The 27902-nt window shown below is 35.7% G+C and overlaps 3 protein-coding genes across 6 annotated transcripts in view; 2 read left to right on the plus strand and 1 right to left on the minus strand.

The window, feature by feature from the left end:
• The window catches only part of PPP3R1 (protein phosphatase 3 regulatory subunit B, alpha), a 39579-nt gene extending 35483 nt beyond the window's left edge, over positions 1–4096 (plus strand). For all 3 annotated transcript variants that reach the window (XM_058182163.1, XM_058182172.1, XM_058182152.1), the window contains 2 exons: positions 1323–1507; positions 1925–4096. In XM_058182163.1, the coding sequence (XP_058038146.1) occupies positions 1323–1507; positions 1925–1972 (233 nt within the window). In that variant the 3' untranslated portion in view covers positions 1973–4096. The remainder of the gene's footprint in view (positions 1–1322; positions 1508–1924) is intronic.
• Positions 4097–4282: 186 nt separating this feature from the next.
• Positions 4283–14310, minus strand: PNO1 (partner of NOB1 homolog). The gene is made up of 7 exons (XM_058182136.1): positions 13882–14310; positions 11861–12010; positions 10848–10931; positions 10066–10126; positions 8984–9101; positions 7581–7651; positions 4283–6823 (listed from the first exon to the last, which is right to left on the minus strand). Exons 1-7 carry the CDS (start codon positions 14059–14061, stop codon positions 6756–6758), a joined length of 732 nt encoding a protein of 243 aa, XP_058038119.1. The 5' UTR covers positions 14062–14310; the 3' UTR covers positions 4283–6755.
• A 107-nt stretch (positions 14311–14417) lies between these two features.
• On the plus strand, positions 14418–27902 carry DNAAF10 (dynein axonemal assembly factor 10). Of its 2 annotated transcripts, none has more exons than XM_058182113.1 (8): positions 14418–14701; positions 16988–17088; positions 18535–18665; positions 23221–23322; positions 24028–24143; positions 24772–24906; positions 25869–25966; positions 26508–27899. In XM_058182113.1, exons 1-8 carry the CDS (start codon positions 14510–14512, stop codon positions 26713–26715), a joined length of 1083 nt encoding a protein of 360 aa, XP_058038096.1. In that variant the 5' UTR covers positions 14418–14509; the 3' UTR covers positions 26716–27899. The 2 variants fall into 2 exon arrangements, with proteins under 2 accessions (XP_058038096.1, XP_058038104.1); XM_058182121.1 differs by lacking the exon at positions 14418–14701 and adding an exon at positions 15212–15577 and having other exon boundaries at positions 26508–27902.

Genomic DNA, 27902 nt, shown 5'->3' on the forward strand with positions numbered 1-27902 from the left:
ACAGTCTTATTATTTAGTTAATGGCCTCACTTGCTGACTTTGATTACTAAGATAAGAAATACCTAGGAATATTTAAGCTGCTTAGAATTTACTAAGCTATTCCTTAGAGCAGGAGTTCGTAACTCCCGGGCTGCTGCAGCCCACTACTGAGCCGTAGCCGAATGGGAACTGGGCCACACGAGCAGTGGGCCAGTATGCATACACACAGCTCGATTCAGGCAAGTGGCAGGCCAGCGTGTGGACTGGTTACCCCCTCCCCCCAATCCAGTTGCCAAACCACAAATGTTGGGGACAGCTGCCTTAGAGCAGATGGGGCCATTAGTAGAAAGAAGCAGGAAGTCCTCAATTTACAATTGATGTTTAACGGCTTTTCAATATCACAGCCAACCCCTCAAAAACTATTTACAGCCTAGTCCCGAAGTTATGGCCACTGCAGCACCCCTGTGGTTATTTATCTTTACTACAAGCCTTCCTGCTATTTCCTCCACCCTAGTCCCCACAGGCCTTTCATTCCCCCACTGGGTCCCCACAGGCCTTTCGCCCCACCAGGTCCCAGCAGGCCTTTCCTTCCCCTACCAGGTCCCTATAGGCATTTCCACCCCTAGATCCTCACAGACCTTCCTTCCCCCACTGGGTCTTTTCAGGCCTTTTCCTCCTCTGTTGGCTCCCCACAGACCTTAGGTTTGATTCCCACCCCACTAGACCCCATACTCTCCTCTCATACCTTTTGAAGAGCTCCTGAATGACACATGGCATTCTATCTGCGCAGGTAATTCTATCACAGTAGCAATAGCACTTAAACTTAAATATACCACTTTACAGTGCTTTAGCCCTCTCTAAGCAGTTTACAGAGACAGCACATTGCCCCCAACAATTTGGGTCCTTATTTTACCCACATCGGAAGGATGGAAGGCTGAGTCAACCTTGAGCCAATAGTTCTATCCCAGAGAGTAGTCAGAATGAATGAAGAGTTGAGTATGAAAGAATGGGAAAACAGGCTAGACAAGGTGGTGTTATAAATAAAAAAACCTTCTCCACCCAAGTTTGTCACAGATGGCTAATAGGACCAAGAAAGCAAAAATGACCCAGATTTCAGTAAGATTTCTTTCATGCTACATATGGAATTTTGAAAAATGTAAGAATTTCCAAGCCTGAGTTGTACTGATTCACTAGGGCAAAATCTCTTTGAAAACTTTTTCCAAGTTCTCTTAGTAGCTGCATTGAATTGTTTCTGTTAAAATAAACATTCAAAAGCCTCATCCTCAGCTTTCCCAGTCTCTCAGAAATTCTTACTCAGAACTGTTATTTTTTTCCCTTGGTAGTTGCCTTTCGCATCTATGACATGGACAAAGATGGTTATATTTCCAATGGGGAGCTTTTCCAGGTTTTGAAAATGATGGTTGGGAACAATCTCAAAGATACCCAGTTGCAGCAAATTGTAGACAAAACCATAATAAATGCAGATAAAGATGGTGATGGAAGAATATCCTTTGAAGAGTTCTGTGCTGTAAGTGTATTTTTCCCCTATCATTGCAGTTAGTATTTTCAGATATCAAACAGTTTATTCAATTTCTGCTATTTCACCTTTATTTGGCAGTTCTCTTCATTTATATGTGTCATTATAAGGTGTGTGCTTCATAACAATCATGTGTATAAGTGTTCTAAAACATTTTTTTCCAACACCAACCCACCCTCAGTTCAAAACAATCAGGTTGGTTAGGAAGAATTGAAAGAAACCCTGAACTATAGTTCCTTTCTCGGTTATATAATTGAACTCTAGGCCAATTACATCAATTTTATCTAATGTATTAACTAACTTATGCCACTAATAATTTATTATTAATATTTTAAATCTGATTATTCTTGTCCTACTTATTGTTTCATGTCTTTTTAATTCTCACAGTATTCTTTATCAATATTTCAGGTTGTAGGCGGCCTAGATATTCACAAAAAGATGGTGGTAGATGTGTGACTCTTTATGATACTACCCAACACTTTTGCTTTCTTCTCCATCTCTGAAGATCTGCTCAAGACGTCCAGCAATGCTCTCTGTGTATTTAAATGGAAGTATTTTTCTCTGTGAAACCACATTTTCCAACATGAGCCTCATGAAGCCAACTAAGTGTTGTTGAACTTTCATTCTCTCAATAACGCAAGTGTAGCACTTTAAAAGTCTGAAGGACAGCAAAATGGAAAGAGCATATCAGTATGGTGGAGAAAGGGAAGGGGGTTGGCTTTTTAATTTATTTTTCTCAACTTTTATAACAAGAAAATATCTATCTATATATATGTGTGTGTGTATTTATATATAGATATATATATGTTGTGCTTTCTATTTAGTAGTTAGGCAAGCTTTAATTTAATATACTTGATTTAGGCATAAAAATAGAGTACAAAAGTGCCAAGCAGATTATTATATAGTACAACACATATATACATCTTTACTTTTATGTCACACAGATACACACATGCAGACAGATATACTTTAGAAGAATATAATGTTTTAATGGATGTTAAATCAACTTTTTTCTGTTTCAGATGTTTATATATTGACTGGCTGAAATAGCATCATTTCCTGTTAATTTATCTTAATTACATTTTTGTATGACAGGAATGTAGATTAGTTTGTGTATATATGTACACTATTTAATAGTATGTGCATGTATATGTACGTACACATACTATTTATGGGTATTAAAATAGTGAGGCATGTTATAAAAATTTAATTGCCAAGAACTAGATTGTATGTGCAAAAAGATGCTTATGATCATTTCATTTTTTCACTTAATGAACACAATTGCATAAAATAAACATAGTAAACATTGGCTCTTTCCATTTAGATAAAACAGTTGTAAACACACTTGTTTTTCAGTACTAATCTTAATAGTTAAGATTAATCCTAAAGAATTTAGGATTCATTTCCTAGGATACCTTCTGCAGTGAGATTACAAAACCTCTCATGCCATTAAAATATCTTCCAACTATATAGTTTCTCTAAAGCATTTACTAATTTAAGTTGCATAAAACCTGGTAATATTTTATATATGTGTATATAGGTTTATTACAGGAGAAATTAACCTCTGCCATAGGGAAAGAGGTAAGGTTCACATTATCTTTTTTTTTTTAACCTCCTGATCTTCAGTTGGAGAATTCTTTTTTCTAAATTTGTTTTTATCATGACTTGTAATTGACAGTAACTTTATATGTGTGATATAAAAGTAGCAAGGCATGTTATACAACTTTATATCATTCTTTTTCTGCAATGGTACTATTGGCTAGAAGAAAATTGTTAGAATTTTAGGATAGCACGCCCTTTCCTCTAGCAATTTTTCTATTTGAAATGTTTTATAATTCGCAGTGGAAAGGCAGGTTGTTCAAACTTAAATCAATTGCCTCCCAGCCAGCCATAGCTGTTCCTTCGATTGAGTGCTGCACATCATGGGCTCTGTCTGTGAGAGAGAAATCCAGGTGCTTGGTGTCCTTGCATGACATGAAGTTTTGCATGTAGATCGATTTGAAATGTTCCTCTTGTTTACATGATTTGCATAATTTAAAAAAGATGTTGCCAAACTTTTGGTAAATGTTAAAACAGAAAATCTCCACTACATGTATCTTTCTTCCTCTGGATCAGTATGTGGATTATAATCCCAGCCAGTGGTCGTATTTGTTCCATTGTCAACTGCCATGTGCTCTGCTTCAGGGGGAACTAGTCTTTTGTGAATTTTTTTGTACATAAATATTTGTTACAAATATTTTAGCAATTGCTTTCTATTTCTTAATTGCTTGTGCATATCCTTCCTAGCATAATAGAAAATAGTGCTAATGTTACTTTCGTACTGGGGGAATGAGCTTTTTTAGGTTGTGTGCAAAAAAAAAAAAAAGGGTTATGTTGAATGTTTAGATTTTTCCTCTGCATGCTATACCATACATTGTTGGAACTATAGGAACCTTCATAATGTATGAATAAAAATAAACTATTTGAACTTTATTGCATGTGTTAAAGCTTCAGTTGAAAAAAAAAATATTCTGAATTTCAGATCTGATTGTACTAAAATTATTTGATGCTTTTATGTATAATTAAATACCTGTAACAATATTTGCCCATTTTTCTCAGTGACAGTTCATTTAACAAATAAGTAACATCAGATTCAACGTTTATAGGGATAACCATTTCCCAAATTAATTTTTCTTTTGTAGACATGTTAACTATCCTATATTAGTGAATAGGAACAGTAAGATTGAGACACATTAATCTGTAATTTTATGGAAGTTTTAGGCATACTTAATGGGAAAAACTTTTATTTGGTCAGTTTTATTCTTAGTTTCATGGTAACACCAATTTTATTTTAAGCATAGCATTTTTTCTAATTTTGCAATCTTGACTCATTGCACATATAAGGAAAAGTCCCATCTGAAAGATATCTACTGGTAAACATCAGGGAATAATGAATTCAGAATTGAATACATGTACTTGTCCATGTCTACTTCAACACAGAATCTTATACCTTTTAAAAACAGTATCTTAGATCGAAAGAGCCTCGTGTATAATTTAAAAAAGTCCCCTTGAATCTGAAAACTGGGTTTTTCCTGTAGTATTTCTGAAGCTATTACAAAACATGAGGGGTTGTAACTAAGAATTGACACCATATATACAATATGTAAGTCAAATACTCATCAGTCTGATTTGCAAATTGGCATTAAGCATGACTAAGCCACTGGGAATTTACAAAGTAGTTTAAGGACTCATTTATGGTACTAAAATTATAATTTTCACTATGAAAGGATCTTTAGTTTGCTGTTAGCAAGCCCTTATTAGCATCTGCATTCATGAGGTAGGACATCTTTTGTTAGCTTTTTGCAGAATCTTGCATCAAAAAAAAGTTATTCCAAAAGCTGCTGTAAATTGTCTACACACTTGGGCCATGAAATAATACAAAATTGGCTGTGATCCAGAAATGCTTTGATGCCAAATTACTAAAAATTAAGCATTAACGTGAAGAGGTTCTGCAAAGTTTTTTTTATAATGGATACATATTTATGTCCTGAGAGCCAGTTTGGTATAGTGGTAGGCAGAGACTGAGTTTTAGTCCTGCTTTAGATAGAAAGGCAGGTAGGTAACTCTGGGTCAATTCCACAACTCTTCCAGAAGAGTAAAGCTACTTCCCAAAATGTCTGCCAATAAAACAGCAGACTCGTTCAGGCAATTGTCAGGAGTCAAGACTAATTTGAAGGTGTAAGGTTCCACTCCCCTCCATTTTTGCTTTAATTTCTTTGGTGCCATCTCAAGTTTAGTTTGCATTCTGTCTATGCTGTAGAATTATAAAGGCAGGTTGGGGCTGCAGTGGCTCACGTAAGATGCTGGGCTTGCACACCACTGAGGTTGGTGGCTCAGTTCCCGTGAGCGAACAAACTGTGTAGGGACAAGAAAGGTGCTTCCCCCGATTGCCTACCTGCATTCAGGCATCCCACGGGTAAAGATAATACCACCTGAAAATGTTCCTTTCGCAGAGGCAGCCAGCCACCTTGGTGATCCCTGGCTAACATGTGCCATACATTAAAACAACAATAAAATAAAGGCAGATGGCCCTAATGCAAAAGCAACTAACGAGGATCTGTATATCTTCCTCTGTAATGACACAATATTGAAAAAAAATCTTATTTCTCTCTTCTTCGAGGAAGGGAGGGTATCAACATTGTAACAGCTTCCTCCCCACTTCATCTGAAAAGTTCCTCAATAAGAGGGAAAAACATCTGTGATCGGAAACATTTGATCAACTCATTTTAACATCTGTATATAGTTATATCCTTGTTTGCTAGTTTAGTAGACTTTAACCATAAATATATTTGTCTGCTAAATACAATGAGCAGCCCCATTCTGCTTTTTTAGAACAGCCCTTTCCCCAGCAATCTGTTACATTTAATATCTTAATATTTTAAGAGTTGGGAATTTCTGGTAAGTACAATGTATCCAATAGTGACTCTCAGCATACTATCCATAGCTGCTGCTGTATTCAGTTAACCTTGTATCCATTCAATTCAAAAACTGACATACTGTGTTAGCTAGAAGGAAATTCAAGTACCAGTTTTTATTGGACATAACTTCATTTAGAACGTTTGATAACAGATACTTGCTTGAGAACATTGCTGTAGCAATTCTATATACCATATAGACTATATGACATATGACTATATACCAGTCATGTTGGAACTAAAAATTGCTATCAGTTTACTAGGGATATGAAAAATATTCCATGCATGAAACTGCTAGTTTTGAGTGGCCTAGGTATGAATTAATTCAGAAAGAAGTGATTTGGGGCATGGGAGAAAGTGGAAAACCCAAGGATATTGGTGGCAACCGGAAACAAAAAAAATGCAAATATCAGGAATGAGCAGTTCAGGTGGGTATTTCCACTGGATGTGGCAGTAGCTAGTGGGAAGTAGGGCAAGGGAGACATTGGGAAAATACAGGTAGCCTGCCACAAGCCAGGAGGGAAAAAAGAGGCCCAGCCTTGCTCAACTCACCCTTAAAATCTTGGATTTTGTTTCAGCCCAAACTGGACAATCAAAATACTCCAAATTTTGGTGTGGCTGAAATGCCACCCACTTGAAATAGTCTAGCAGAGCTTCTGAAACACAATGTTTCTTTTGGGTTTTAAAGAAAAGCACACTTTCTTGTAATTAGTATTTTGACATTGCTTCCTTCAAGTGTTTTCCAGTATCTTGTGTAGAAGCGTGTGACTTCAAAAACCATGGTCTTAAAATCTTTCTGCTGCTCTGCTTGCTACTGCTCTAATATTGCCATAAACTTTAGATGGAGGACTTCCTGTAGAAGAAAACAGTGCATTAATACAACTGATTTATAGGTAATGATATAATATATTTTTTAAAAATACAGCAAAAGGTCTACAGTTATAATTAAACTATTGATTTAAAAATAGAATTTTAGTTTTCAATGTAAGCTCTTATAAGGCTGCTGTGTCATACATTGTTCTGAGGGAGATGGGCGTTCTAAAAACGTATATATGTGTGTGTGTGTGTGTGTGTGTATATATATATATATATGTATATGTGCATGTTTATATATGTATATGCATTCATGTATTCATTATATATTTAAAATTGGTACAGCTTAGGACTTTTTCTAACTAGAATACCCCTAAATGAAAATATACTAGTTTATATTAAGTACCAAATTCTATATATTTAGGTTAGAATTTAGATGGCAGATGCAGAACAAGGGTAATAATGAAGCCATCAGTTTGACAATATTAAAAAAAATTTTTTTCATTTCTTGCTCCAAAAATGCCTTCCAGTGTGACATATATGGAATGCAGCAATGTTGTGCCATCTCAGTTTTTCTGTGTTTGAATACTCATCCTTGAAAACTGAGTTGTATTGGGAAACTGCCTGTAGTTATTGCTCCTGATCCATTGATCACTGTTTATAGTACTTTATATTATCCCTTCCCCTCATAGAAATGTCAAGTTACATTTCTATAATCAAAAACACTTCCTACTTGCAAATGTTTGCTCATTAACAGACATATTCAAAATATGTTAACAAAGGAATACAAGTTTTACCTAGAATGAGATTGCAAATGGCTGTCCGTGCCATTTTAATGTTCTGGAAAGATCCTAAAATATGAACTTTCCTGTAATTAAAATTAAAAGATCTCTTCACATATAAAGCTTAATATACCAGACATCTGAAGTATTTTATTCACTACACAATCTTATATGGCACTTTATATTTTTATATAAAAGCAGCTCCAAACCAGATTTATTTTCATAAGGTGAAATTTCAGCAACAGGATATGACTTAACTGAGGTTCTTTAATATTTGCATCTCTTATTGCATTATAATACAATTACTATTCTACTTTTAAATATAGTTAGACAACTGATGACCCTTTAGGTCATTTCTAAGATCTGTGCCAAATTCCTTAATGTCTTCAATAATGGCAGAACTTTTAATGTAGTTAAAAAGTTCTTAAAATTCAGATACATCTGCCTTGAAAGTAGCTCATGCTGAATTGTGTATCATAGTCAAACATCAGAAGCTGCTCAAAGGAAATATTTTATGACATTTTGTATTATAGAATGCTTCATTATTTTTATCTCATGTTTTATAAAATTTGCCAAATTTCAATTCCATGGGAGTCATAGATGTGGATTTTGGATGTATTCTATAAAAGTTAGCTAATTTGAGGTACCCTTGACTCAAATACCATTGCCCTATGATGTTTAATCCAGTTAAAGGAGAGTTTTAGTGGTATATAGTTTCTATAGACCAGGGGTCTCCAACCTTGGCAACTTTAAGACTTGCGGACTTCAACTCCCAGAATTCCTCAGCCAGCTTTGCTTTGCTGGCTGAGGAACTCTGGGAGTTAAAGTCCAGAAGTTTTAAAGTTGCCAAGGTTGGAGACCCCTGCTATAGACACTAAGACACACACACCTGATTGTAATATTAAACAATTTGAAATAATGCTCATAAACCTTTTCTATTGCTACATGTTTTTTTTGTAATATGTTGACTGATGAAAGCTAGAAAGCTTGAATATTTTTGGAATCTCTGAGCCAATCAAATCCAGGCATTATCATTATATGAATAATAACAATGCAGCAGATCTAGAAGATCCATCTGCCACAAGTGATGCATGCAACCATATTTATTTGTATATATACTACATTCAACCAGAAGATACATTGTAAAGTCCTGAGGGAGATAGTTTAGAAACATGAAATATGTATTTGTGTTTTCAAGGCAGTATTTAAAAGATCATCTTATTCCTGGGAATTTTATCAGTAGGATACAATAAACTGAAGATTCAGTTTTAATATATCCAGCATGTATAATAAGCATGGCAAAATTATAAATGAAGTTCTGCAATTGCTTAAAAAATACCAAGGGCTATTACACTAAAATCTGGAAGTTTATTAGCCAAGATTCAAAATTTTAAAAATTGGAAACTGATAACACTTACGTATCTGCAAGAACTATTCGCGTCCTTGTTACATTTTCAATAGTAAATTTGGTTTTTCCGCCTTTCCCAGCAATTCTTCCTATTGCTCTTGAAAGATGATCTCCTTTTAAAGGTTTGACTAAAAAGAAAACACTGTTTTAATTATTTATTTATTATTTCCCTGGGCCATTTATCTATGTTAGAATCCAATGAATCATGATTGCTAAATCTGTGTAAGTGTGACTTAGTTCACTCAACAATCAAGATTGTGAGAACCAGTTATTTTTTAATATATATAATTTCAAAAAGATTCACAAATCTCTTATTCCCCCCCACATTTTAATGGGCTATGCTGTTAAATAATAATATAAGAATTAAGATGACAGGATTCTATCATTTTCTCAACACTTGTTTCAGGTACAATAATGAAACAAGGCAATCCACAGAAATGAAACCCAAATCTTTGTTGATATAGAACAGGGGTGTCAAACTCACGGCCCGCGGGCCAGATGCATTACATGCTGGCTCCGCCCCTGCCCAGTTTAGCAAAGTGGAAAAAAGTCCCAATACGTCACGTGACGCTGCGAGTTTTGACACCTGATATAGAAAGTCTGCTAACAACATTTATAAATATATATGTATATATATAAACAACAAATATGTTTTTGAGATACTGCTGAAACTAGAATAAATTCTACAACTGTAATCACAAATCATTATTTTGGTAACATATCTCTAACAATACTTTTCTGTTCAATCTGTATTAAAGATTCTCATGCTAACTCAGCAGAAGGCCTAATAATGACAACACACAATTGTTCATCCTTTAAAATTTTAATGTATCTTTTAAAATCTACAAGACAAATTAACAGTTACAAATGAAGGCTGGCAGTTTTAACAGAAATAGTTCAACTAAAAAATTAATCAATGGGAAATGATATTTCAGACCAAACAATATGAATGCATGTTGCAAAATTATTTTCAGAGGTTATTTCAGATGTATTCCTATCAATGAACAACAATTCTTAACTATATGCATCTCACGTTCCCTAATATCCATTATTGTTCTGATCTTTTGAAATCTTTTTGATTTTCATACTTACCATCTGTTACTTCAAATGATTCTAGAAAAAGCTCATCTAATCTGATTAATGCAAGCGCATCCTGAAAGAGAAAACATAGCAATGTTTTTTAAATAATAACTATGACTTTTAAAAATACAGCATCAAAAACAGTCCTAGTAAGTCACCACAGCATATGGATTCTCTTAGCTTTGCATTACCAAAACACAATAAAACAGGCTAGAAATCTGAAATAATGGACAATAGTACTAAGTTCCCTAATATGCACACTTATACAAACACTTCAACAAATAAATGCCACTACATACTACTACCACTACATACTGCCCTGCAAGTCATCAATTGGCAGGAAATTACCTGCCAATTAAAATGTTCCGATTTCATGGATTTTACCATCTCAATATACTTTCCAGCCTGTTTCCCAATTTATTTGCACATGCTCACAATACACTTAGCCAGGCAAAGAAAATCAAGTTTTGACATTTCATCTATATAAAACCTTATCCACTGAGACATTTATTTATTTAGATAATTTATATAACTGCTGATATCACCTAGGTAATGTACAAAAGGATAAAAGCCAGAAAAAACAACACAAATTACAAACAAATGCAAACACTTTCTGTACATTCAGCAACTGGGATCACAAAATATTAAACCCCTCAGCTAATGATCCCAAAGAACAAAATTTTCCCCCAAACCCCTACGAAGACACTTCTTAGATCGTTTCTGTTCAAGTACCAGCAATATTTGTTCATTCAATATTCATACAATGAAATGAACTACAGTAGACAAGAACTTACCTCAACTTGAAATCCTAGTATAAAAGCTTTTACAAAATCAGCTGCTTTTGTCAAAGCACCTATGTCTTTTGTTTCTTTACAAGTCTAGAAAATAAAATAAGTCTTAAAATTTAGGAAGTGATCCTTGGGGAGATTCATAAAATATTACATGAAGCACCAAAATCAATTTTCCTAAATATTTAATCCAATTCTAAATATTAATTTATAAGCTTCTATTAACACCATATACTATTGCTTCTACTATATAAGATTATTTTGACAATACTAATGAATGAATTTAGAAAACCTCCAAATCTGTATGGGAAGAATTATTATAAACATATTCTACATTGTAGTTGCTTAAAATGAATCGATACATTAATTTCCAACCATTTAGAACTGACTTTTCCAACAACTCAGATCTAAAATGTTATTTTAACAAACCAGCAAGTCATGCCCATTTTCTGAGATTAATGGAACAAACTAATTATTAAAGCATTCTTTACAGATTCAAATATAGCTGTCAAGTATCACTGGGCCATAACAACTAGTGAAGTTGTGAATCAACGTATTGATACTCTTCCTCATTTACAAAGGACAAAAAAAAGAAGGGGGAATTTTTTGTTTATCCATGCCAGTAGCATTGCGTATAATTGCAATATAATTTGCTATCAAATCTGCAACATGTTCTGGGTGGAACCAGATAAAATCTCTTTGTGAAAGATCTGCAGAAAGGTATAGATTCCTATTTAAACAATGCACATTTGCCTTATTCATTTATATTCGAAGGATTATTTATTTCAGTGGAATGCCTTCTCATGTAATGTACCATTGGATTATTTGGAATTTTTATTGACCAAAATAATGAGGTTTATTAAGGCTTACTGCCAAAACATTAAGGTTGTTTTACATTTACTTGTTTTAACAAAATATTTCTAATACCAAAAAGAAATTTAGGAGTGAATTTTTTCTCAATAGCAGACATAAATACTAGACAATATGAACTTTTCAGAAATAGTAGATTTACTATTTACCTTTATCTCGACATTCCTTGTTTTTAAGTTAAATCTAATTTGAAGCTGCAAATGTTCTACAATTGGTGTAAAAATTTTCATCCAATTCTCTTTCAAAGGAGTATATCTATTTGCTGGTACAGGAATTTTTCTCAGTTCATCTTTTCCAAACTAGAAAACATAGTAACCATCACAGAATAAAATATTCAGCAAATAAAATTATTCCATGTATTCAGTTTATGTCAGTTTACATATAATAAACTACAGAAAATATAAGAGATGTAAATAATATTTCTTTCTAATATTAAGTATATCAGAGATTCTTGCCTTTAAAGTTCTACCGTATTCAAAATTAGAGAGCTGTGTTACTTTATGCTAGTATTAGTCTCTATTATTCTGACTGCCTCAGATTCCTTCTGATTTTTGTTATTAAAAATTGATGTCCATCTTATACAGATCTAATAAAAACCCTGATTTCTGTATACAGTATGCATGATGAACTCAGTCACCTGATAACAGTATACTAAGGATCAAACAGAAATTTGTTAAGAGATACTAAAGCAGTGTAAAATGATAAAGATCCTTTGCTTCCAATCATAGGTAAAACCAGCATTTTATCTTGCACCGGGAAGCAAACTGGCCATCAGTTCAACTCACAAAGCAGAGGTGTCACCTGGGCATACTGAGGCAGGCTCATCACTATTTTTGCATTTTGGACCAGTTTGGACCAGTTTTGCATTTTGGACCAGTTGAAAGGTTTTCAAATGGCAACCAGATGTAGAAAGCATTGCAGTATCTAAGTCATAAGGTGCCTAGAACATGAATGACCATCTGAACCTCCATCACACACACACACCCCCATCCAAGGAAGGAAGTATTCTACAGGAGCATAAGGATGGGATGCACCCAGTGGTGGGATTCAGCCAGTTCGCACCACTTCGGGAGAACTGGTTAACTGTCTGAACAGTTTGGCAAACTGGTTGTTGGAAGAAATCATAGGGTAGAGAACCATTAAATTACTTGAATCCCACCACTGGATGCACCATCACCATCCTGGCTCTGCCACAGTTCATTGACAAGGGCGACCAAGACTTATCTCAGTACTAAATCCTTGCCTGAAATCTGATTTTGATTTCCATCAAAATAGCTTTTCTCTCGGAATGAACACCAAAGTGAGGAATGGGAAGATGGGGATGCCTACATTCACATACCTACCTATCCACCCACAATATAATTATAATATTATTGGGTTAGGGATTTTCTGTCTTCACTGTGAGTTGTATTGTGTTGGAGTGTGCACTGAGGGAGCTCCACCAATCTCATTGTACATACATTGTGCAGGGACAATAAAGGTGGTTGTTGTTATTATTATTTACATTATTCATTAAACATGAAACTCAGTCAACTGAACATTCAAAAATGCATCACAAATACCAGTGACTGGTGCTAATGGTTGATACGGGATAATAATAATAATAATAATAATAATAATAATAATAATAATAATAATAATAATAATAATAATAATAATAATAATAATAATATAAAAATAAAATAAAAATAAATAAAAAAGAAGGTATTTGGTTGATACCTAGGACTCTGGCAGCAACCTGTATCAACCATTAGCACTAGTCAATACTATTTGTGATGTATTTTTGAATGTTCAGTTGACTGAATTTCATTTTTAATGAATAAAGTTAATAATAATAATAATAAAATAATAAGAATAAGAATAAGAATAATAAATAAAAATAAAAATAAATCAAATTGAAGATTAAATCTGCGCTTAAAACCAGAGTAAGCCACATTCTAGTTACTACTGGAATGGAGAATTAACGTGGTATTGAAACGCTCGCAGCTTAACCATTTGTAGATGGTCGCCATTCACATTTCAAAACGCAATGCCTTTCCTCGAGAAACGGGAGGAGAAAACGTAACCTGCTCCCAGGTATCATTAAGAAGGGATTCCTGGCGACCCTTTTCTACTTCGGCCAGCCCAGCCCCAGCGCAGCCACGCCAAGAGCCACTGGAGAGTCACTTACGGCAAGGGCTGCCCCGCTAAGAGGGGGGAAATCCGGCCGCTTCAGAGGCATTGGGCTCTCGTTCGTGTCCATCTCGGGCTCCCGGCGCCTCTTCCGCTTGAAGAATTCCGTGAAGCCTTCTTGGTGAGTCTGAGGTTCCATCTCCGTCGGAGGCAGCCGCTCTTCGCCAGCGCTTTCCATCTCCACGCTTCGCCGGACTATCTAGCACGATTTCGACAGGAAGAGGCGGGGCTGCGTCTCGGGCCACGCAAGACAGCCGCTATAGAAGCCTTCCCCTTCCTCCAGTTCGCACTCTATGGTTGGGGATTGCGCTCCCTTTCCCTGTCCCTATACTATAGAGAGAAAGAGAGAGAGAGGAAGGGGGGAAAAAACCCGAAGGCCTAATCTTGGTCCTCCCGAGCCTTTCCCTGGCAGTTTCAGATGGAAAGGTGGTGCTGCGCAAAAAAAGGAGCACGGATCTCAATCCTCGGAATCTCTATGATCTAGTATCCCGGATGTGTGGCCCTTCCGTCGCCTACGCATGCGCGGAGACGCTGAAGCGTGGTGTGGGGAGGGGGGGAAGGAAGGTGGTGGCGAGGATTCCGGCCCCGTCGGGTGCCGTTGGGCTCAGGGGCGGGTTCTTGCCGTCATGTCGGCAGGAGGCTTGCTGGAGAAGCCGCAGATCATCGCGCATACACAACACAGCTTGAATTATACTGTCTTCGATTGCAAATGGGTGCCGTGCAGCGCTCGCCTCCTTTGCTTGGGCAATTTCCCGCGCGGCACCGGCGTCATTCAGCTCTACGAGCTGCAAGGCGGCCGCCTTGTCCTCCTCCGCGAAGTAAGGAAGAGAACAAAGCACCGGGCTGCAGCAGCCCCGGTTTTCCCATAGGAGCAGCAAGAAGCCAATGAATACCAGCCTCGTTCCCAGCACCATATACTTGCCAATCACGGTGTTAATTTTGCTTCCTTGCCCGGGCTTAAGTGGAAGCCCAACCGTGGATTCCCTTCGTCCCGTCCCCCCGTCCCCCCCGGCTGAGATCGAGGGCTGATAATATCAATTCCAATAGAAGACAGTGGTGGGATTCATGTAATTTAACAACCGGTTCTCTGCCCTAATGATTTCTTCCAACAACCAGTTTGCCAAACTGCTCAGAAACTTAACAGCCGGTTGTCCCGAAGTGGTGCGAACTGAGCTCAGGGTTGAATTACCAAGTCCTTGTGCTCTCTGGGCTTGATTGTTTGCAGGCAGGCGTTCCATTACCCAACTAGATAACAACAGCAGAGCTAGTGAGTGTGGGGTTTGCTCCTCCTTTATATACAATAGCATGCCCTGTTAGAGTTGATGGGATGTGGTTTTCTCTTTGGTAGTTCCTTGATTAGAAGTTTTTTTGCTTTATTGTTTGCCTGGTGTTAATCCCTGCGTATCCAGGTGTGGGTTACTGGAGGGAATGCATTCTGGTCTTTTTGTTTCCTTTTTTGTTGTCTCTTGAATGGTATCTAAATGTGTCTATTTTTTTTTTTGGTATGTCTGATAGGAAGTCCTTTAATGAGGTTTTACCATTTACCAGATGAGGTATCTCGGGATTGAGGTCTTGTGTGAATTACATACGTTTTATCAAGAACTAACATCAGGAATTGGCCTTGATCACTCTTTGTGTACTTAGTAAAGATTGCCTGCCCTATGTTGGGTGCATCCACATTCATTTTGTTACAAGTAAGATGCCTGGAGTATGCCTCCACTGGCATTTAATTGCAATGTAGCATTTGTACAGTCGGAAGCATGATGCAAACGCATGGATAAGGAGGAATAGGAAAATGGCTTAAAGATGATTGATCATTTCAGTATTAACCTTTTAATACTGGAAGGCTCAATTCAAATTAATAGAATACATACAACAGCCCCTTAGAATAAATAGTGAAGAAATATATATAGGTAGTTCTCGACTTAAAAGCATTCATTTAGTGACCGTTCAAAATTATAATGGCATTGAAAAAGTGACTTAAAACCGTTTTTTATATTTATGACCATTGCAGCATCCCCACGGTTATGTGTTCAAAATTCGTATGCTTGGCAACTGGTTCATAGTTATAACAATTGCATGTGATGTCATGTCATGTGATCCCCTTTTGTGACCTTCTGATAAATTCAAGGGGAATCCAGATTCATTTAACAACCATGTTACTAATTGAACAACAGCAGATTGAACAACAGATTCACTTAACAACTGTGACAGGAAAGATGGCAAAATGCAGGAAAACCTCACTTAACAAGCTTTTGCTTAGCAACATAAATTTTGGGGTCAATTGTGGCCATAGATCCACAATTACTATCTGTATTGGCATTAGTATCTTTTAGTTATGTCAGCACCCAGTATTTGGCAAAGCAGTATATTCAAGAGTCACACGTTAAGAAATGAGTAATAAAGAATGCCACAGTGCTCACCATGGAAATAGGCATTAACTGTTCTTGTATACATAACACTCAACCAAACACAGTGCACTTAATTACTGTAGCCATAGCAGTGCAAGGGATGCACCACCTTTTGGTCTTAAAAAGCTTTAAGGAGAAATAAAATCCTTTTCAATAGTACAGATTGACTTTGTAGACTACAAAATACAATAATTAAATCCTCACAAGGGGCAAACACTTTATTTTTTGCTATTTCAGGGAAAATGAAATTAGGTTTTAGTTTTAGTACTGTGTTTTCCCAAAAATAAGACCCTTCTAATTGGCAGCTTCTAATTTTTCTATTTCATGTCTATTTAGACTATGCATTTAGATTATGCATCTAGATAGAACAAGGCTAACAGTTTGTAGATACATTCAAAATAAATTGGAGAAAATAAAGGAGAAAGTGCATGGGAGAAGCAGTCTTTATGCCTTTGTAATGATAAGCTTCTTTGACTTATTTGGAATTCTTCCCCAAAAAGCATGTATAGAATTGCAATCTTTATATCCCAAAATCTAATTATTAAAGTCAAACTTGTTCATTCATTTGAACCCTAATTAAACTAAAAAAATTGTGTTTAGTCACTGTTTGACTCTAATATGATCTAATAGGTAGAACAAGACATAAATTGAAAAGAATAATCATTCAATGTAAACATTTATCTCTACTTCCAGATTGAAAAATCACGACCTATTAAATGTGCAACCTTTGGGGCTGCTTCCTTGCAACAAAGATACTTAGCTACTGGAGATTTTGGTGGAAATTTAAATATATGGTAAGAAATGTTCTTTTTGCAAATGTTAAAGATATGGCTTTTTAACTTAAAGTCACTGTAAAATCAGTATTGTTCACTGTCTTAAATATGCTTAATTTAGAAGTGTTAGGTTTTTAGATAGCAATAAAACATTTACTTTGAAGAAGATTGAATTAATTTTATTATCTTTTATGGTTTGCTTTTTCGGAATCTTCCAGCCTCAATTATAAAATATATTTTAAAGCCCAGGTTAATTTTCAGACCAATCTGTGATGCAGTACAGGCAATCCTGATTTATGGTTGACCACTTAGTGATCATTCAAAATTGCAACCTACCTGCAAAAGGGGACTATGACCGGGTTCTGAAGTTCTGACAGCTGCCTCTTGCTCCTCCCCATCATATGTCCATACTTTGAGTGCTCCACAGCATGGCTGGTTGGTGACATGACCAAACTGATTTATGACCATTAAGAACATGTGATTGTATTGGGCAATTTATGAATTATGACCGTTGTAACGTGATTTTAATGGGCAGGCTCCATTATCGTCATGTGAAGGACTATGTATAATAAATTTTTGTAAAAACATTTTTTTAAACTTTGCATTGTAAGTAAATTATAATTTTGTATCTTTACATTTTACATCATGAGAGTATTAACACATATTTTCTTTTGACTTCTGTCATGTTTTAAAGAAGAAAAAGCTTCATGTTAGTATTCAGTTTTCTGTGTAGTAAAGACATGAGTACCCTGTATTCTGCAACTGATACTATCTTGCCGTTGATTCTCTCATCAGAAAATTTATAAATGGCACTAGGTATCAATTTGATGACTGGTGTGCCATGTATGAATAGATGAGCCTAGTTTTTAGATTTAAACATTAAAAATAGTTCAGAAGTACTTTGAATCTTTTGCAGACATGTTTCTCTACTACTCAGTAAAAGCAATCTGTCTTTTTGAAAGTTTCTATATGACTCTTTAAAATGTGGTTACTTCAAGAATTATATTAGCCTTAATAAATTGATTCCTTAAAGGAATTGCATCTTTTCTCTGAGCTTATGTAAAATTCTGGAAACCCCCCCCCCCAGACTATTTTAATGAATAATACAGAGGTGCTGTGACCTCAGGAAGACAGAAACATTTCTCCAGAATTATTTTCTAATGCATAGCTATACTAATTATATTTTGAGTATTAAATGTTAAATCTCTAAGTAGATTTACTGAGAAATATAAATACATTTTTCTGATCTTGAGGTATGAAGTAGATTTTATGGATTACCAGGAAGTGTCATGGGCAATAGGTCAAATTAGGAAATTGTAAAACTTTCAGAAAGATGAGAATGACAAACTTCTTCCATACTGGCATCAAGAAAACTGTGGTATCCATGTAGTTGTCAAGAGATGAACTCTAGATGAAGGAGATGTTTATGAACAAACACAAAGTAACAGTTTCATTTCTGCTGTTTAGGAATTTGGAAGCTCCAGAAATACCAATATATTCTGTGAAAGGACATAAAGAAATCATAAATAGCATTGATGGAGTTGGTGGTCTGGGAATTGGTGAAGGAGCCCCAGAAATTGTGACAGGAAGTCGTGATGGTAAGTTAGTCCTCTTGCAGTGCCCTCAAAGGGGAGAACAAGGGAAGTAGGTTAGAATATGTAAAGGTAAAGGTTCCACTCGCACATATGTGCTAGTCGTTCCCGACTCTAGGGGGGGTGCTCATCTCCGTTTCAAAGCCGAAGAGCCAGCGCTGTCCGAAGACGTCTCCGTGGTCATGTGGCCAGCATGACTCAACGCCAAAGGCGCACGCAACCCTGTTATCTTCCCACCAAAGGTGGTCCCTATTTTTCTACTTGCATTTTTTACATGCTTTTGAACTGCTAGGTTGACTGAAGCTGGGACAAGTAACAGGAGCTCACCCTGTTACCTGGCACTAGGGATTCGAACTGCTGAACTGCCGACCTTTCGATCGACAAGCTCAGCATCGGGTTAGAATAGAATACAGATAATTTAAATCTAAAAATCTGCAATGTTATGAATTAATTTTGATTTTAAATTTAAGATTGTCTTAGTTTTAAATTGAATGGAAAATACATATTGATGAGTTCCTTATGGTTTTTTTTTCCATCGGACTATCAAATCTGACAGATTGTTCTGGAAATCTGCATTCACATGCTATAAACAGGCAGTTTCAATGAGTAATATATTTGGTTTGCATTCAATATCAAATATTATGATTTCTCATGGAAATGATACAGTTCATTGGCTGAATAATATAATCTTCAGTAAGCAACCCCTGTGAACATAATAGAATTTGTTTTTAAGATAACATGTACTGTATGGAATTCACCGCCCATTTAAGAGGCGATTATTATATGTGACTGAAGCTATGAACCATTAGATGTCATAGAAGTATTCAGTCCTACTAATAAGCTGCCACACAATTATTTCCATCCCTAAAAGACTTCATTTGCAAAAGTAGTATATGTAAGTCCATTTTATGAACTCAGAAATAGGTTGCATATAATTGAATGCTTAAAATATTTAGTGCTTTTAATTCTTAAAAAACTGCTTACTGAAAAGTTGCCTTAGTTCTTTTTGCCTGAGGCCCCATCTTTTTCAGTTTAAGAAAAATAGGTATTAAGATATAAGAAATCCTATATATACAGGATTATATCTGTTTATCTGCTTATATATCTGTTTCAAAATTTTCCACGTACAGATATTGATGGTGAGAAAGTGGGAAAAGGAACATTTTAAGAGGCATCTCATTGTTAAAAAAACCAGCATGAGATAAAAAATACCCCTTCACTTCTATACTCTGCCTAATCCCCCATGGAAGGTTGAACAGAGTTAAAAATACATGGTTTATAACACAGGCACTTATACTGTATTAACTATCCATGCCTCGGGGAGTAGGCTATTGTCCTGGCTCATTTGGCATGTAGTCTGCCCCCAGCTCTTCTCTGACCTGGGACTGGTGGATGGGTTGATTTTGACTTCAAGAGCAATGGTATGGTCTTAGCTTTTCCTTAGTTAGCTTCAGAGCTGCTAGGAGACCAACCCTCTTAGTAGAGGGAGAACAAGATTGATACAGAGTTATAAAAAGGAGAGACAAACAATCTTGAGTTCTTGGAGTAAAGATTAAATATAAATCTAATAAATAAATACGGATAGGAGAGAACATGTAAAAAGAAGACAGAAGAGTGAAAATCTGTGTTCATATGTTGACCATCATCTCCCTAGCAATTTCCCTAAATGGCAGAATGTAAACTTTTGTTCCTGGCCTGTCTAGTTGTATGCCTGGAGCTTCAGCAAATTAATTTGATAACTGCTGTAGATTTTTCCCCCTAGATGGAGCAGCAATTACTCTCTCCTAGTGGGAGGCAAAAGCAACAATCCTTATTCAGAATTCTGTATGCTATTTAAGAGGCTTTTATTTTTTCATATTTTGTAAAAAGCTACTGTGTGGCTATATCTCATGCTTTGTAAAATGATACACAGCTTTGAAATAAACCAGTATAGCTATTGCTGTAAGCAGAAGATCACTGAGGTTCAATGTTCATGCCTCCTGTAAAATAATAATACATGTTTTCATATGTCAGCTAATGAATAAATTAGTTGCATATAGTTTAAAGAAAACACAAGTTTTTCTGAACAGTTCATACTTCATTAAAACTATGACATAGATCTGGTTTGCATCCAAACATTAGAGCAAGTAAGTTAATTTGGTCAACTTACTCAAACTCTGCAACCGCCAAATATGATGGACTAATTTCCCACTACTCCCAGCCATAGCCAAGTTATCTGGGATTCTTGGGAATGGTAATGCTGCTTGTTAGCCGGCCACTGGATTGGCAAAAACTGATTAGATCTATAGGTAATCTTTGATGTACGATCACATTTAGGAACAGAACTTCCATTGCTAAGCAATATGGTTGTTAAATAAGTTGTGCCCAATTTTACAACTTTTTTTTTTTTTTTGCTATGGCCATTAAGTGACTCAGACGATTGTTAAATGAATCCAGCTTCCTTCATTGACTCTGCTTGTTGGAAGCACATGAGAAAGTTGTAATTGATGATCACATGATCCTGCAATTGTTGTAATTATATGTCGGTTGCCAAGCCCCCAAATTTTGATCAAGGAACTGTGGGAACATTGCAATAGTCGTAAGTTTGAGGACTGGTCATAAGTCACATTTTTCATTATTGTTGTAACTTCAGTCATTAAACAAATGGTTGTAAATCAAGGAATACTTGTATTTAGAGAATTTTAAAAGCATGACCTTATCTTATAAAAAATTTTTCCTGTGAAATTGAATTATCACTGTTATCACATTTATTAAACAAGCACAAAATATTTTTTGGGAATATCAATGATAACAAGCTACAAATTTATTTTTAATCCAGCAGATTCTGAAGGATTGAAAGAAAACAATTTTACAACTCCAGCTAAGCAGATTAAATTTGCTGGTCATTCCAGTCTATGACTGACATTTCATAGATATTTTTCACTTGCATAAACTTGGTAACAGCATTATAGGCCAGCCTTTTTCCACGTTAGAGTCCTCAGTTGCCATATGATATGGTTACAAGATTCTGCAATAAGATCTACATATGCTGTATGTTCTATTTTGAGTCTCCATCAAACAGGATTTTCACATAAGTCATTAGAGAGCTGGAACAAACTGATAGCTAGATGTATGAAATGAAAAAGAGGAACACAAAATAAGACAGTTACGAAAGTCTAAGTGATTTATAAAGTATATGTAAGCTGGTAATATTTGGCTGACTTTGGGAATAGAAACATTCAGATCTGTTTAATCCTTGAATGAGGAAACTGGAAAATATGAGAGCTATAGATTAGCCTGTGAAGCTGAAAAAGATACCCAAAGAAGGTTATGACATATACTATCAAAACCATATGGGTGAGGCAGAGAAATATTTAGTCAGAAATGTGCTCAGATCAATTTCATGTATGATCCCTAGGTAGAAGATTTTGCTTTTGGGCACCAATTTACCCTTCCTGGGGAGGGAAGATGGGGTTCAGGGCCACCAGGATAACTATGAACTTGTTCTAGGTGAAGATAGGCCTAATTCATGTAGGCAGCCTCATGTTAGAGCTGATTTGTGCCTTTAACCAGCTAAAACATAATTGGAAGACAGAACATTGCATTAGTTCTTTGTGATAGTCAGATCATGCTCTGGTTTCCATGGTGGCATAAACCTCTGCAGGAAGAAGAGAGGACCTCTGACCTCTCTTCAGTCAGAAGAAATTATAGAAACATGGCTTGTCAGAAACACATTTGAGGATGGATATGATCATGCTAACATAATGTTGGCACATCAGACTGACTGAAATATTATCTTTTATTAGAGGATAATTATTAGAGGATAATTAGAACTGCAGAAAAAATAATTGCTACCAACTTGCCTTCCATTGAGGACCTGTATACTGCACGAATCAAGAAGAGGGCCGTGAAAATATTTGCAGATCCCTCGCATCCTGGACATAAACTGTTTCAACTCCTACCCTCAAAACGACGCTATAGAGCACTGCACACCAGAACAACTAGACACAAGAACAGTTTTTTCCCGAAGGCCATCACTCTGCTAAACAAATAATTCCCTCAACACTGTCAGACTATTTACTGAATCTGCACTACTATTAATCGTTTCATAGTTCCCATCACCAATCTCTTTCCACTTATGATTGTATGACTATAACTTGTTGCTGGCAATCCTTATGATTTATATTGATATATTGATCATCAATTGTGTTGTAAATGTTGTACCTTGATGAACGTATCTTTTCTTTTATGTACACTGAGAGCATATGCACCAAGACAAATTCCTTGTGTGTCCAATCACACTTGGCCAATAAAAAAAAAAAAAATTCTATTCTATTCTATTAGTAATATTGTCACTCAGATAATTTTTTGAGAATGAAGAGCATACAGTCGAAGTTGTAGAAAGCAAAATGGTAATCTGCTTTTATACTGAAAACTACATGGATTTATTTATGAGGTCACCAGAGGCAGAACTAAACTCAGATTTTTTTACACACAGACAGATAACTCTGCATGTATATGCATAATGCAAGCTGAAAGTGTGATGTAGAAGAATAAATACAAATTCATTTGATGGTTGCAGGGACAGTGAAAGTCTGGGACCCAAGACAAAAAGATTTTCCAGTTGCCAATATGGAACCAGCACAAGGAGAGAGTACAAGAGATTGCTGGACGGTTGCATTTGGTAGGTCTGAGTTTCTAACCCATTCATGCCATATAGAAATTGATCATGGAATTTATCTTGCTTCCCATTACTTTGTTCTCTGAATGGCTGTTTGCACTTTTAAAAAAAATTGAAAACAGTCTTTAGGTTCTTACACAAATGTAATATTTCTCTAATATTCTCTAATATAAAACTGCTTCTTTTCAGGCTTCAAAATCTGAGAACATTGTTGAGCGGTGTTGAGATGCATACATTTGTATGCAGAACTTGTGCTATATTGAAACAATAAACTGTGTTTGTGCATGGTCCAAAGCATTTCTTCAGAATAATTTTCAAATCATCCACAGTGTATCACAATATTCCTTTTTTCAGATGCTCTGACACAAAGCAGATACAAATTATTAAGGAAATTTGCAAATTTTGTTTGAAATGCAGCCCATAAAATTAGTCCTCTAGAAATCAGGCATCAACCTATTACCTTTAATCCTCTCCAGTATCAAACAGCCAGTTTGAATATGCCAAATCCTGTTATTCAGAGGCATAAAATATGTGCGTTAATGTCTTGTTTAAAATAACATATAAATTCTGCATGATTTTTCTATCTCACTACAAAACTTTTACTAGAAATATATTTCCTTAAAATTGGCGTACAAATACAGGATTGTTAGATTAATGTTTGGTTATTGTTGATTCTTTATCTGAATACTGTCATCTTATTTTAATTAGGCAATGCATATAATCAAGAAGAACGGGTTGTATGTGCTGGTTATGACAACGGGGACATCAAGTTGTTTGACCTTAGGAATATGACATTACGATGGGAGACCAACATTAAGAATGGGGTTAGACTTTTTTTTTCTTCACAAATCTTTGTAGTTCTTTGGGGATGGGTAAAATTTTAGAGTTTTTGTTTGTTAATTAATCAGTTTGTTTTACCTGTCTATTGGACTAGCAGTGTGGGCAATCTGTAATGGAATTATGTCAGACCCGTGGTGCCTCTGCTGGCCAAAATGGGCCACATTTTTGGCCCCCATGGCCTTCTACAGCAGTCTGGTGGCCAAAAACGGCCCGCGGGCGTGTGTGTATGTTTGGCTCCCACAGCCTGACAATATTATGCACGTATTCAAATCTGCCCCTAAATGTCTTTAATCTCTACATTATGGAATTGAGACTATTTGTGCCAGAAAGTAAATATCCCTTTGTTTGGAATAGATGTTTTGAATGCAAAAGGGAAAAAATGCATCTTGAGCCTGTGTCAGATGCCCACCATTGCCACGCCCACAATGACCACCGCCTACCTCAGTCATCAGAGGTTAAACTGATATGGCCCTCAATGAAATCGAGTTTGACACCTCTGGTCTAGATTATGCATCCTTGATGGAACGTGCTTCTAAATAAACTGCATTACAGTTCTTTCTTCTAATGTGTTATTCAGTTGTAATTTATTGGTTGCTTGCTTTAAATTTCTAGGTCTGCAGTGTTGAATTTGACAGGAAAGATATAAACATGAACAAATTGGTAGCTACATCACTTGAAGGAAAATTTCATGTGTTTGATATGAGAACTCAGCATCCAACTAAAGGTTTTGCTTCTGTTTCAGAGAAGGTAAATTATTTTGTTTAAAAAGGGGTTTCTAATTTATAATGCCACATGCCATTGAAGAAGGAGATAGAGGTAGAGGAGGTTGTTGAAAAGCACTCATGCCCTAATCCCTGAAATATTTGTCTCATGCAAAGCTAAATTTGGAACGGATTGGAATATTATTCTTTTAGCTAATAAGGTTAGAAGCCCTTTGAGATGTGGATAACACTTTATCTCAAGATGCACATTTACTCCAGAAAAAGGAGATTATGTTTGTATTTGTATCTAGTCTTCTCTGTGGAAAATGTACATTGAATAAGATGAATATCTCCCAGACGGAGTGCTACACCTAGAAGAGTCAAATGTGCATTTATATATTGAGCTAGATAACTCTGCTATTAAGCAATTAATTGGGGTTGTGATGAATCCTGAGTTATCTTGTAGTTCTGGAAGAACTGTAGAAAGAAAAATGTTTTCGTATTCACCCTGGGCTTTGGGCATTGGAAGAGAGACTTTTGATGCTTCCATTTTCTTCGCAGCTTGCCCAGACGAGAAATCAACCCATGCATTCTTTGCATGCTCTGGCTGCCCCTCCACAACTGTTTCACTCCTTTTTGTATTAAAGAACTTAAGTATAAAGTCTGTTCTCCTTCACCAAGCATGAAATGAAACTCCCTCAACTTCCATCTTCTCTGTAGCAAGCAGAAAACAAGGGAAAATCTCTTACGTTTTACAGAATTAGGTACAGGCATGGGACTGCCAGAATTATATCAACTTCTAAACTCAAGGGCTCATGCTGCTTAGTGATTAGATAAATGTGTGCTCATTCTTTATTGCACATTAAATCTGGAGCATGAACACAACTTTGTAGGTATTTCTAATCATTCACTTTACTGATTTTCTTGAGTCTTGATTTCAGTCTGTTATAGAAAATTACAAAAGAAATTTATTTTCTCTCTCGTTTTGTTACCTAATTTTGTTGTCAGGCTCACAAGTCCACTGTGTGGCAAGTTCGGCACTTACCACAGAACAGAGATGTCTTTGTGACAAGTGGAGGAGCTGGAAACCTTCATCTCTGGAAATAGTAAGTATTTTACTTTCCATCAAAGTTATGTTTTTGAGTGATGCAAACGTTGTACCTCTTGCAGAAGTACAGGCTTACAACATTAATTGCAAGTACTATATATTTACAGACTTACAACAGAACAAAATCATAGAAGTACTCAAGTAATTAAAAGACAAAAGTTGGTAGTGTTTCTAACAGCAACAAGTTAGAAATCAAAATATTGATTAAAATTATATAAACTCCTCAAACAATAAAAACAGTACAAAGTAGTATGGTGCCAGTGCCTCCCTTACCTCTAAAAAAAGCAAAACAAGAAAAAGCAGGCAGACATTAGTGGGATACAAGTTATCACTGAAAGATCTGCTCCAGGCCTTTCCTTTGAGCACACCTCTTCCTTTTGATCTAACACATGGTCAGAAAGTTATTCAGAAGATAAAATGCAAAGTCACTTGGAAGGCATCATGAGGCTTTGGGAGAAAATGGAGGAAGATAGAATAAAACAATTTGCATTGTACATATTCATAAAGTGGTTTTACTCATTTTATTTTCCCTACTTTAGTGAGTATCCCGCACAGCGCTCTAAGGAGGATTCAGAAGGAACAGAAATGGGAGTAGCGGGTTCAGTTAGCCTTTTACAGAATGTGACATTATCAACCCAGCCAATTTCGAGTCTTGACTGGAGTCCTGACAAACGTGGTCTTTGTGTCTGCAGCTCATTTGACCAGACTGTGAGAGTACTCATAGTCACAAAATTGAACAAAATTTGACAGGATTTCTAACAGTAAAAAACGTTCATCTGTATCCTTGAACAAACTTGGAAATTTGTTGAGAAGACACAAGATGTGAAAAAGTTTTCTTCAACTGTGGATTTTACATTTCTAGAAAATGCACTTGGTAGTTTAACATATTAAGACCTATTCACTGTTATAGATGCTTTTAAATCCAAGCTACCTTATGCTTATAGTAGAATTATTGCAGTATAATCAATTTTCTTTAAATGAATTACTTCAATTATTTGGAATTCGTATTTTAAATACCCTATGTTTTGGATTACACTGACTAAAATTTGAACAGCTGTTTTAATAGATTAGATTTGTTATTTTGTTATTGACTACCTGTTTAAACATTAACTTGTGTTCAGATCAGTAAATATTCTGTCTTTAAAAACAAATGTCCTTAAAATGTGTTATTGAGGTATTATAGATGTTAATCAGATTGATGTCATTTAAATATATAGATGTAATTTACCTGATATGTTTATATAATTGTTACAATACGAGGGTCAAATAAACAATTGTATTTTTTGGATTATTTAAGTATAATGATTTTAGATTGTGTGAAACAGCCAAGAGTATAGTCACTCTGTCCTCTAGTGGGAGATTGGGCATATTACAGAAAAATCAAGCAAGATAAAACAGGGTTTGTGTGACAAGCATTGAAAGCTGCCTGTAGGATTTCTAAGGATTCCCAAGGGTTTATTAAGAAATTGTTATCATAGTGGCTTGCATTATGGCTTTATGGTTGTATGATATAATGGTTTGCATGACAAATTGAACCACAAATCATAGCCTATAGATAAATGGTCAGCACATTATGTGAAATGCAATTAACTGGGTTAATTGAGCTATGATTATATTAATCATGGATAAGCATTACACACAATTAGCCAATCAAATTTTAATCTAATTTACTAGCAAACAATTTGGTTATCTTATGATTTAAAGTGTCTTTTAAATCTAACAACAGCAACAATAATTTATTAAATAATTTATTGTGCTGCCCAAGTCATGGTGATTCATTAGATTGATTGAATGCAGCCTCATTTATAATGGGTTCTGCAATAAATAGCAGTTCCCCCTTGTACAAAAAGATTTCATTTGTCTGCTTCGGTACAAAATACACATTTTAAACAAATTTAGAAGTCAGTTGCTTTGATCACATTTCTGGAAGGTGT

The sequence above is a fragment of the Ahaetulla prasina genome, chromosome 1, assembly GCF_028640845.1.
Source record: "Ahaetulla prasina isolate Xishuangbanna chromosome 1, ASM2864084v1, whole genome shotgun sequence".
NCBI classification, from domain to species: Eukaryota; Metazoa; Chordata; class Lepidosauria; order Squamata; family Colubridae; genus Ahaetulla; species Ahaetulla prasina.